The sequence below is a fragment of the Pinus tabuliformis genome, chromosome 3_1 (assembly GCF_031772625.1).
Source record: "Pinus tabuliformis cultivar Carrire ecotype Pingquan chromosome 3_1, CPIR1, whole genome shotgun sequence".
Taxonomy (NCBI): Eukaryota; Viridiplantae; Streptophyta; class Pinopsida; order Pinales; family Pinaceae; genus Pinus; species Pinus tabuliformis.
The window spans coordinates 845024647-845037652 of NC_142301.1; the positions used below are offsets into that span (position 1 = coordinate 845024647).

A 13006-nucleotide genomic window follows, 5' to 3' on the forward strand; every position below is an offset into this window, starting at 1 on the left:
CCCTGACAAGATTTCGATCTGGAAGCCCTTCTCTCTGTCGACTCACTCAAAGAGAAACTGCCTCGAAATTCGGCCCTCCGGCTAGGATTGCACAAACCCTCTTGTGTTTCGAACTTCTGCCTCCTACAGCTATTTTGACCTCCCTCTCTTGCTTAGCGCTGGGTTCTTTGGCACTGTTCTTCTTGCTTCACCTGCACTGCTCTAATACCATGTGAAAATTTCATAAACAGAATCCCTACTGCAGCAATTGATTAAACTTCTGCTATTTGTTAATTACTGAAACAAACTATTTACTGCTTCCTACAGCAAATATCGAATCTAACACACTGCAACCTACACCAATTAAATAATATGCCGAAAAGAAGAACAAAACAAGAGAGCAAGATACAACAAAGGACACAATATTTTTTGGACAAATGTCTCGGGGAAAACCGGTGCCGCAACTTTGAGGGTTTTTATTATTATGCAGTAGTTTTTTGAATACAACTCTGGATGCCATCCTGGCAATCCAATTACAGAGGAATAATCTGGCAAAAGAAATTTGTGAGATTAGCTCACTCTACCCGCCAAGTTCCAGCTAATTCGGTAGTTGAGCCAACGTGTCCCTGACTATTTCTGCGCTGCCCTTGTTTTGGCCCTGCGTCAGCCTCTAAAGCTCTGCATCAGCTCAATTGGGAATGGATTTGCCTTATGGAGTAGTTTCTAGCCCTCTTGGCTTAGAAATGTCAGCTCCCTCAGCGTCAAACCCCCCTGGGTTCTGCGTTGCCTTCTTCTAGTGTCTATCTGCCTCTCTGCTATGTATCATGGGCTTTAGAGAAGATACTCCAACCCAACTATCCCTGCCCCTCACTGCACATGCTCACTATCGATAATCTCCTGGCAGCTGCTGTGCTTCAAAAAATCGAACTTTTGAACTCCCTCTATGTATTTTTCCAAGTGACCCACAAGCCTCCTTAAATAATCTCCTCGTGGACATTCAACGACCTAGATTAGAAGCTAATCAATAGTTAAGATCATTTCTGCGTGATCCTTGTTTTCTTCTAGAAGTTACACCCACAGTTAGATTAATACCCATTAATTATTTTATTTTCCTAAGTTTAGACATAGGGTCCCATTAAAAATAATTAATTATTTTAATAAAACATTTTCTGGGTGGAATTTCCCAAAACGCTTTCTGGGTTCTTTGGAATACACGAGTCTAAGCCTCCTTGCAAAATTTGAGACTTAGAGCACATCTGATGCTACTAGAAATTAACACTCTCCGTTTTAACCAGGTTTGAGAGGACTTCATGATACCCAGAGAAGTGTCTAGAGGCCCCACTATCGACCAACCAACTATCAAATGAATAAGGGGGAGAAGAACTAGAAAGTGTAGAAATAAGGATATATTCAGATTGAGTAGCAGCTGCATTATTTCCATACCTTTAGTTGCTTGATATCTTTTGAGGACAATGGCCTTCTTCATGATCATCAAGAACATCACTTCTTCCATTATCTCTTCTTCTTCTATCATTAAAACTGTTGTTGTTGTAGCCATGATTGTAGTTAGACCTTGGAGCATCTCTCTTTTCTAGACAATTTGGGGCATAGTGACCATGCCAATTGAAGCATTCAATTGTCCTCCCTCTTCTATTGGAGTCCTTTGATTCATGGCCAAACTTTCTTGAACTAGATATTCTTCCCTTTCCTTTCCTCTTCTTATCCCGTGCAGCAAATGCAGAGGGCTCTCCTTCTTGATGCGATTGAATTATTCCTCTGGATATCATCCCGGTTTCTTCTTGAGTGCGCTTGTCAACAAGCTTGTCAAATGATAGCCTATAGGAACTTGTCATTGTTGCAAATAGTTGTAATGAATGTCTCCCAAATTGGAGGAATACCTTGAAGTGCAATGAGTACCAACTCTTTATCAGACACAGGTTCTCCGACAGTGATAAATTGACCCCCGAGTTGTGATAATCTCATGAAGTATGATTGCACTGTCTTTCCCTTGTTCATCATGATGACCTTGATTTTATTTTTCAAGGAGAGAATATGGTTCAAATTGTTGACCTCATATATCCCAACCAACTTATCATAGATATCCTTGGATTTCTTCAACTTTCCAATGTAACTAAGCAAATGATCTCTCAAAGAATCAATAATTATTTTCTTGGCTTTGATCTCACCTTTCTTATACTTGGCCTTGGCAGCAACAAGAGCATTTTCTAGAGGCTCAGGTACCTTTCCTTCCACATATTCGAAGACATAATTTTCATCCAAGGTTACTTCCAACCTGATCTTCCAAGAAACAAAATTGGATGAGTCATTCAATTTCTCTGCATCCTTGAAGTATGTGGTAGACATCTTGACCAAGTAGCTTCTTCCAAATAGATTCCTTCAAAGGTGATTGCTTGTCTCTTGTCTCCTTGGGCTTGTCTTCACCTCAACTTTGATACCATGTTAATTTTCCAGTGTTCTATGCTTAGCACAATCACTTATTCCAATTATTCTTCAATTACCAATCACTTTTCCAATATATTCAATCTTTGAATTAAAGTAAGCAATTTTAGATAAAACAATAATTCAAATGCAATAGAAGACAACCAAGAACAAGAACAAGAGAGACACAAGATTTGGTCAAGGACTAGGGAAAAACCCCACGGGGGGGAAGCCCTTCCAAATTCTTCTATTAGATTGTTATCAAATGTTTAGCAGAGAGATACAATGTTCCAATTCATCAACAATGAGTCAAAGGTCAACAACTTTGACTATACAATTTAACTAACCAATATCTAGTGAGAGGTGAGTTCGAAAGTCAAATTTGATCCAAAGTCAAAGTTTACAATTTCTGGTCAAACTCCACAATAGCTGTAGCAGCCCTAGCCAGTCGGCAATCAATGGTCAAAACCCTTCCAAATCATATTGAAGGAGTGGTGAAAAACTTAAATCACAATCAAGTATTAGAAATTTCATTGACGTGAAAATAAAGAAGATATAAATATTAGAAATCATAAAATTTCTTCAAAGAATCACCAGTAAAATTTGCAAGGGTGGTTGTTACATTTGCAAAATTTATAGCAAGAAATCTACAAGCTGGCTAACTGTAGTTGTAAAATGTAATAGGATTGTAGTTGTAACAGTAGACTATTTTGATTAATGATACATTAAATAAGGTAATAGAAGGCCCAGAAGGTAACTAATAATAGTAGAGAAATGACTGGAGTTAAAACATTTTTTTGTATACATTTTAGAAACTGATGATTATTTTCAGAGCAACCATCGCTTAACAGTATACAGAGACAGGTCAATGATGGTAACCACGTGTATGTAATTCTGACTTTTAATATTATGACATTGAGGAGTGGTTGTGATAGCATTGGTTGCAGAAGCTACAGTTAATAGAAGTACGGGCTTTTAGCAATTTATAAGTCAGTCATGAGCAATCTTCCCGTTGTATCACATCTGGCTCTCATGTGGGTTGACAATCAATATCCTGGTTGCATCACATGTAGTTTTTTTGCTGCATCAATTATTTGCTAGCTATCCTTGACATCCTTGATATATCCAGATGTCTATCTGTCACAACTTGAGTAGGCTACTGAAAGATACTAATGATGACAGTGATCTGTTTCAGTTAGTGAACTTGATTTGAGACGATTTAAGCTTTAATTGTTAGTTAGCCTGCTGGTTAGGAATGTACTGGGAAACACAATATACTAAAGAAATCATTGTGGTACCAGGCTGAGTCTTGGGATAGCATATAAATTAAGAGTTGGGCATCGCCCAGGGTCCAACACACATTTTCATTTGTTCTGAATTACTGTTGTTTCTACTGGAAATGTAGTTGTGTTGCTCTAAGATTTGGTCATAGTTGCATTTAATTGGCGTGTGCACTATATTAGCATACAGCTTGCATATAGGTATTTAGATTCTGGTCGAATTGGATGATGCTGGTCAAGTTGTAAGGTGAAATATTGGCCTAACATGTTCATCCCCACAGACATGTGCTGAAAGTAATAAATAGGTATGTTGTCATCTAACAATGTTTTGCATGTTTGAAGATTTTGATCTGTTAAAGAGGAAACTATATATTCTTTGAAACATATATACATATTAAGGTATTCATAAAGCAATGCTTAAAATATATCACAGTTGTTCCTTTATTCCAGTTGAGGATTCTAGGTTGTGGAGATATGAATCGAAAACTAGTCATTTCTTTTTTATTTCCCAAATGATTGATGAGTCTTCCTTTGCATAACTAGTTTGTTTTGATATTGTATCCCTGCATTTTTCTTTTAAGAGCCCTGTTTAAATGGTCATAGTTATAATCTAACATTGCCTGTACAGGAACGGTGCACATCTGCAGAGTCAATTTCACGCATTGCCCAAATTCTACTTAAGTCAAAAATGCATCTCCAGTCAATGCTTCCACAGAGTGCTTTACCTTCTCTTGAGGACTTTTATGCACACACGGTTGGCAATTTCTTTCATTTAAATTTTGACATGCTTAGATATCTGTTTGATTTGGTTGTGAGTTGTGGTTTAAATTGTTTACTCGTTTCTTCATATTTATCAACCTTCATCTAAGATGAATTGCTATTAACAAGCTATGTGGTATGAACAAATTGACACAGGTGGACTGCATGCCTGACCTTAAGGAGCACATATTTAGAACAACGGCCAGATTGCTGCTAAATATTAGTGGGTGCGCTTTTAGGATAAACAATTCTGTTCCTTTTATGTGTGTGGGTGGTTTAATCTGTAAGAAGTGTTTTGAACCTCATTTTTATGCCAGTGATATCATTGTGATTTTGATACATGCATGATCGGTTTGGAATTCTGTCACAGTAGGTGCCAGGATTGGTCATCAGTTATATTGATGATCCAAATGAAAATTGAAAACAACTTAAAGAAAGAAACAGTGAATTATTTCTTCAGTATTTATAAAACAACTTTAATTGAGAAAATAATGAATATTTTCTAAGGAAGAAAGTCGTAAATATGCAAGAGGGAATTATAAACATCTAAAGAGGGCCAGCCTATCTGAATTGCTCTATCATTATACGGTAAATGAAAGACTGACGTGTGTGCATTCTTTGTGGGCCACACAGTATACCATTTTAATGCTTAAACTAACAGGGTTGGCAAGGTTGTTAGTTATATGATATGCACTATTAGGAATACACCCACTGTCACCTCAGCGTATTCCTCAAGCTTTAGGCATGTTGTTGCCCAAATTGTACACGTGAATGTGACAATGCTTAGGGCAAGGACTGTCATTCTGATCCCAACCCTCTCCATTTAAGCTGTCTCCCTATAGCAGGCTAAGGGGGGTAGTCCCTATGGATGAAACGATAAGTTCGGGAGGCACAACTGAATGGCCTAGCAACTTGGTTGAAGATAATTGGCAAGTTTAATTATGTAGAACAACTTGATTAGATTTATTGAAGGTATCAATCAGAGATCCGTGCCTTAGGAGTCAATTTACCTGCACAATGTATATTAAATTCCAAGTTACCAGATGAATAGTTGCTGCTAGGATGAAGACTATCCTATATGAGATGCGACACCTAACACTAAGTGAAATGCAAACTCTTGGTTAATTTTAGATTAAATGCCTATTCTAAGTGAATTGTTTCTCTCAATTGTTTTGAAATTAGTCTCAAATGTGTTGAAAAATGTAACTAGGTTCGGTCTTCATAATGACGTGTAATCATGATTTTATGCAACTGATGTAAAGAAGAAAAATATAATTATTTTGTAATGCTTAAGTCATGGATTTTATGCTCAAGGAATTTTATTTTTAGTTGAAGCTCCCATTGTGAGCTATTGGGATTGGTCATCAAGTCATAAAGTTTAGTAAGTCAATGTCAAGGATTGAAGACTCATTTGGTCATGTTACACATTGTAAAAAGAGAAGTTATTTGTGTCACAAACCCTCCAAGATCTTGTCACAGGTACCTCATCATGTCGGAAGGAGGATCATAACTGAGTTGTTTCTGATCTGTTTTGGGTGAATATTCCTCGCACATGCAAGAAGGATTAGGGCTATCTACTGCAGGAGGAGCTGGGATATCACAGTCACACTAGAAGGTCAGATCAAGGGAGAAAATCAAATTGGTACTCAATCTGAATTGCAGGAGGAGGAGTCTGCACCTACAGCGAAGGGAATTAAGGAACAAATCTCTCTCGCATGCTGCAACTAGGGTTTCTGAAGAGGCCGAAAGTTGCAGGTCTGATCCAAGAGTCTGAAATCTGAAGGGTAGCCGAGATCCAAAGGAAGGCAAGTCAGGTTGACTAGTGTTGTTTTGGCAAGAAGAAGAAGCAGTGAAGGGTCTTGTGACTTGGTCTTGGAGAGGTTGTTGAGTCAAGGGTCTTGGTCTTGGTATTCATCACTTGAAGTTTCTATAAGAAAAAGAATTCGTTTGGATTTTCCTCTCAAGTTGGAGAGGTTTTGGCCGTGGCTAATCGCTTACATCCCGTGTCTCTTGTCTCATTATTGTTTATGGTTTGGTAGCTGTTTGATGAAGAAAAACACTATAATAATCTAAATCAAAAGAAGAACCTAATTTGAAGAAGTAAAAAGCATTCACAATTAGTTATCATCAGAGAGAACCCAATTAATCCTAATTCCCTAGATTTCTCAACATTGTATTGGAGCAAGGTTCATTAGCATAAGGGCAGTCAGAAGATCAAATCAGTGATAAAGAGCTTCAAAATAAGCGAAATAAAATAGTTACCTTCAACCAAGATCCTAGAGGGAATCTAGATCGAATTCTGGGAACATTATCTTATCTCTTACATCAGTCACTAGGCTGCACACCTGAGCAAGGAGTTCGAAATTTTATTTTTCATCACCGAATTCTTTGGCAGAAGGACGAAATCCTAAGCATAATTATCATGGTCTGAGATCTCCATCTGAATTCTAGTATCACCTCAGAAGGTCCAAATTTCATGGTACAGAGGTATCCAAATTATATAGTTTATGGACCAAAACAACCTGTATAGACCAGCGAAGAATCCTCCTAGAAAAGAGTCCAAGCCCGATGTTGTTTGAAGCTTTTTAAGCCTCATTTGAAGGACTGTTACCTAGCCACAGTCTCCTTTGAAAGATCCGAGACTGATGTGGAAATAAGATGCATATATATATATATATATATATATATATATATATATATATATATATATATATATATATAAGTAGATTAAGCCTTCTTGGTGCGCTAGAAGCCAACTTCAGAAGAAGAATCTTTGTGTTTGTTAAGGCATAATAAGCATTGGGATCTATTTTAGTGCTTGATGAAGCTCCAATCAAGAGTCAATCTCAGGAGTAAATCACAACCTCTCATATATGATCTTGAAAGAATCTAGTATTAACAAAGGAAGAGCTACGGGTATCTTTTGAATGGAAAAAGATGTGGCATCGTTTCTTAAGAGAAATATTCAAAGCCTTGGAGACCTGTAATACTACCAACAGGATTACCCTAACCTCTATAAGAAGCAACTGGTAATGTTGAAAAAGGCTCTCAAATTTTGATATATTGAAAGATTGAAGGCAATTCTTATGAGGAAGATTCAAATCCTTCCTACCTCAGTGACTATATTCAATAGAGTTCTATACACTGTGAAGGGATGAGACATAGAAGAAGAAACTTCTGAAGACTAGCTCAAGATACTATGGCAAGGAGAAGCTTGTGTGAAATTCATTATAGTACCCTTAAGACTCTGGCATCCTAGAAGGCGTAAAAGGATGAAGTTGTGTAATCTTGAGGGCTGATGCACCAACTACAGATCCGAGATTCTGAGATCTTTCTATCTCTGGGCTAGCATAATTCTCATCTTCAAGATGTGTCATCGAGATGTCATTACTCTACTCTACATACAAATTAAAATCCTGTGGTGACCAAGTTCATGTGACAGAAAAGGTTTAGTCAGCAACCTTATATATATTCTCTGATGTTTGAAAGGACTAAGGTAGCAGACCTGAAGCAGTCCAAGTCATCAAGAAAATATTGAACTGTATTAGAGACATTGCTGCACTCGTGAAGCAGTAAAAGCATTGATTCAAGGTTAGTAATCAAGGGCTCTATGGCAATCATAGACTTATAGTGAAGAATGTCTCACTCCAATGAAGATGGCATCCAGATTTGCAAGACATCACAACAAAGGTAAGTAACCATAAGGTATATTTTATGTTTTAAGTTTGAAAATATGATTATAGAGAAATCCAAGGAAGGGATAAACCCTAGCATGACATAAAGAGGGAATAAAATCTGATCTAGGGTTTGTTTGAAATTTAGAAGCCCTATGATGACCTCTTGATTGTATGTAAACTCTAGAAATCTAGGCATCATGTTTTGGTATCATATACTTTGTTTGGGGTGCTTGTCAATAAATGTTGCAGGTACAAGAAGTAAAGATGGATTAGCGAAACCTTCGTTTTAAGAAACATGATGGAAGAAGGAATTTGTAAAACCATGGATCTCTGGATCTCAGCAAACTGGATTTAAGGATGAAGAAAGAAAAGCATTATGACAGGATGCATTGTTTATGAGGTTGCATCGTACCAAGTGAAACTCGAGCTCATAACATCAACATTAGAAGTTTGAAAGATAGCCAAAGTAGAATTCTATGATAGCCATCATTAGAAAGAAGTAGCTCTCGCTAACCTCATTAGAAGCATAAGGAGCACTTATGGGTAAAATGAGAATCATCTAGTATGAAGCTCATCATACATTATTGAGAAGGAGCATATACAAGATGAGGATAATCAGATTCTCTGTTGGAATCTTCTTCAGAAGGTTCATATCTTGAAAGATGCATTGCTAAGAATGCAACTTTGGATGGAATTCATTATTTAAGAAGAATGATGATATGATGATGAAGGAATGTAGTAGGTCAAAGGTGATTGAAGCACTCTCAATCAAGGACAGGAAGCTACAGAAGGAAGCCTAGATGACCAAAGAAGAAACGAGGTAAGTATGCTTATGATTAATGAGTCAAGTCATGTCATTATATAGTTGCAGATAGTAAGGATGAATGCTCTACCTCGAGAGCATGTCCTCCTTTGAAAGGATGCAAGAAGGTTCGGTCTTCATAAGTATGAAATGTATTTTTGATTCTTGCAAATTATAAAATGAAAGAAAACATATTATTATTATTTTTGGAGCATGGGTTTCATGCTCAAGGTCTTTTATTTTATAGGTCAAGCACCCATTGAGTGCCTCTAGGGTTTGTCATAGGTCAAGAAGTCAAAAGAGTCATTTTCATAAGTTGAAGACCCCATCGGGCACATTGTAACTTGTAAAGAAAACTATTTTTGTCTTAAAAAGTGTCCAGATACCCTCCAAGACCAGGTCAGCTTGGAAGCTGGCAAGTTGGCCTAAAGGAAGAGCCACATCCACCCTTGAAGAAGCCTATAAATAGAAGAGGACTCGTCCTACTTGAAGTACATTCACTCACCACTCATTCTAGCAAAGGAAGAGGAAGGAGAAGGCAACGAAGGAAGAAGAAGATGAAGAGGATCTTTTGTTTGGGTTATTTTATCTCACACATGCTAAGGAGAACTAGGGTTTCTGCAGCAAGACCTAGGGTTTCTATCTTCAAGTTCGATCTTGGAGAAAAGGAGACAAGTAGGTCAAGTGAAGGTCACCAAGGGTAATCCTCATGCTCATGAAGTGAGGGAAAGTCAAACGAAGGTCAAAGGAGGGCTTAGAAGACAGATCGAAGCTCACACGTGTGGCAACAACAACTGTTGGGGTGCCAAAATTTCAAATTTGTACTGGAGGCCAAATTTTTTTGTAGTTGCAGATTGAAGAAGTGCTACTAGGAGAGATTTGACTAGGTTGACAAGATCAGGGTTAGCACATCATCCGAAGAGGTTGGTCTTGGTCTTGGAACTCATCAATTGAAGAATCTATAAGGAAGAGAAGATATTTGCGGGTATTCCTCTCAAGTGGAGAGGCTTTGGCCATGGCTTGCAATCTATATTGTGTGCTCTTGTTCTTCTTGTTTTGGTAGCTGTTTGATGATTCACAAATATAATAATAAATAACAAAGCTAATAAGTAAAAGAACATCACAAGCAGTTATCAAGTAAAGAGAATTAATCATAATCATTGCCCTATTGAATTCTCAACATCGTTTTAGAGCTAAGGTTGGCTAAGGACATCATGAAGATCTCCACTACTTTAAGGAAGTTCATCAAGAAGTGTTCAAAGGTAGCAATCTATCTCAAGAAAGGCATCAAGGAAGCATGGAGTCTCTTATTCTCTACAAAGAAGGAAGTAATCAAGAAAAAGGGTGAAGGTCTCTTCTCGGTACTCGCTGGCACATTCCAAGATGAGATCATTTGGGCAATTGATGTTGATTTGGGGTAGCATCAGATGTGCTCTAGCCATGAAAATTGGTGGAGAGGCTAAAGCACATGAGATTTCCAAGACCTAGAAATGGTTTGGGCAGATTCTACCCGGTTAAGGAGATATTAAAATAATTCATATTTTTAATGTAGTTCTTAAGTCTAAACTTGGGAAAATAAAATATTAATGGATATTAATATAAAACTGGGTTAGAAGGTTCCAAAAGACATGGATCAAGTCAAAAATCTAATCTTCGCCGTTGATTAGAGATGTAATCTCTGCCGTTGAAGGACCAATAGGAAAAATATAAGAGCAGGCTTGAGGGTCAGTTGGAGAATACACCAGAGTGATCAGTCATTCGATTTTCTAGAGCAGGGTTTGCTAAGAAAACTCGAATCAGTGATCAGTTTTCAACGAGGGGCAGTGAGTACTAGACAGAGAGGCAAAGATAGTGTCGAGAGACCAGTGTAGAAGTAGAGAGAGGCAGACGTTGAAACAGAGGGAGCCACGCAAAGTTAGAAGGGATTGGGTAGAGGCCAAAAGGGCAACAAGAGTGCTGTGCAGTGCCTCGAAGGGTTGACGCAGAGGGTTTTGGGCTGACGCTGAGGCAAGGTGGGCTGACATTGAGATTCAGAGGTTGCTGGAGAGGGTTTCGTGGGGTAGATTTCCTGAATATCTGCTTCCGAAGAGAGAGGTATTACTGCGAATTATTTTCTCTGTCGGGTGAGCCAGTTTGGCACCCAGTTGTACTCAAGGATAGACTGCATAATAAAATAACCCTCATAATTGTTGCACCGATTTTCCCAAGTTGGAATTTTACGGGGACGAGTTGTCCAAAAATAACGTGTCACTTGTGTGTTTTCTATTTCTTTGAGCTATTGATCTATAGATGGTTGAGACAATATTGTGTTTATTTCAACATTTATATGTTTAAATAACTTGTTCGTAATTAACAAGTAGGAGAAATAAACCAGAGAATACAGATAAAATTTCTAACGGGCAATACTTGGAAATTTCAACATGGTATCAGAGCGTGGTTGTAGATCACAAGAGAGTTGAAGGCACTAGCTAAAGCAGAGAATTTGCAGCAGAAACAATTTTCCCGGGTGACAGAAGTTGTCCCTTGCAGAAAGTGGCAGAAGAAGGGTTGACACAGAGGGACTGCGACCAATGTTGCACGAAGCGGAAGCGTGTTTTGGAAGCGGGGATGCCGAAGCGTCATTTTCCAAAAATCTAGGAAGCGAAGCGTCCGCGGAAGCGTCTGCTATATATATATATTTTATATTTTTTTTCATTTATACTCAAAACAAACATCCCAAATACCAAATTAATTGTAGAAGACATGAAAACATGCATATTTTTGCATAAATCAAGATAGATATAACATCCATTGTACATTAATGATCTAGAATCTAGATTCTTCTCCTCTTGTCTAGCCTTTGCCTCTACCTCGATTGTCTAGGGATATTAGTCAACATTGCCCAATTTTGATCAAACTACCTAATGCAAGACTTAAAATATGGTAGAAAAAGCTTAACATGTTTGATCGATGATTTTGACTTGATTGAAAGGTAATTTTTTGCTAAGGGCGTGCTGCGTGACAAAGGAGTTCAACAATTAACACCACCAACACCAGGGTACATATAGGGTTTGGTGCTCTTGATTAAATGCTAATCGCATACCTTCATACTTGATATAATCTAATGAAATGCCACAATCCCATTGATCCTGAATACCTGAAAACTGTTAAGTCTGCTTAATTTTGAATAGGATATGAAATTCTATTTTCTCCATATGAAGTCCAATGAGGCTGGAACCACTCTCAAACATTTTGAGTCATTTCATGGTAATGTTAAAAATTTAAGTAAAAGGATGAAAATGAAAAATAAAGGAGAATGTCACTTTTACTTTAAGAATTTAACATTACCATGAGGGAGCATCTGCTATATTTATATTTTTTTTTGCTTTCATTTGTCACCCTAACCCAAGGTGGACACACCCCCAACAAGCAAACTCACCTAAAATTTAAAAAAAAATTGAAAAAAAAAACGATTTTCTAAATGCTTTTCCGGAAGCTTTTCTGGAAGCGTACGGAAGCGTCTGGGAAGCGCCGTACGAAGCGCGCTTCGGCGCTTCGGAAGCGCCAACGCTTCCAAATTTCCAGGAAGCGTCTAAAAATTTCGGAAGCGTGCTTCTGAATTTCGGAAGCGCGCTTCCGGCCAAGCTTCCTAGGCGCTTCCGTACGGGACGCGCTTCGGGGCTTGGAACCGGGGGGGGGGGCGCTTCGTGCAACACTGACTGCGTCATCATTCCGGGCAGAGAGAGGTTAATGCAGAGGCCGAGGAGGGCAGAAAAGGCTCACGCAGAGACTAGGAGGGTTGACGCAGTTGGCTAGGGAAGCATTTCAGCCAGTGTTGAGATTGCGCCTAGAGGCTCAGTCCTTTAGTTGCTGGGGCATAGGAAGCTCTGAGCAGATTGCGGGGAGTGAAGTTGGTGGGATGCTATTGTTTCTGAGTCAGAACAATACCTAATGGGAAAAACCGAGGTAGAGGGAGTCACTACCGAGGTGGATTTCTAGCCAAGGAATTCGGATCAGTGTTGCAGGTGCATAGGAGATTGGAGAGGTGCAACTCGACAGTTGGCAGGTAGATTTCCAGGAGTGAAATTGAG

General features: G+C 38.5%; 1 protein-coding gene across 2 annotated transcripts in view; it reads left to right on the forward strand.

Moving 5' to 3' along the window:
- The window catches only part of LOC149190171 (coiled-coil protein), a 462536-nt gene that overhangs the window by 299881 nt on the left and 149649 nt on the right, over positions 1–13006 (forward strand). The window contains exons 19-20 of one of the 2 annotated variants that reach the window (XR_016255961.1): positions 4327–4452; positions 4614–4680. Coding sequence is in view for 1 of the 2 variants with exons in the window: in XM_089412056.1 (XP_089268182.1) it covers positions 4327–4452; positions 4614–4684 (197 nt within the window). In the remaining variant the exon portion in view is untranslated. Of the gene's footprint in view, positions 1–4326; positions 4453–4613; positions 4685–13006 lie in introns of both variants that reach the window. The other variant, XM_089412056.1, reaches the window with a different exon arrangement.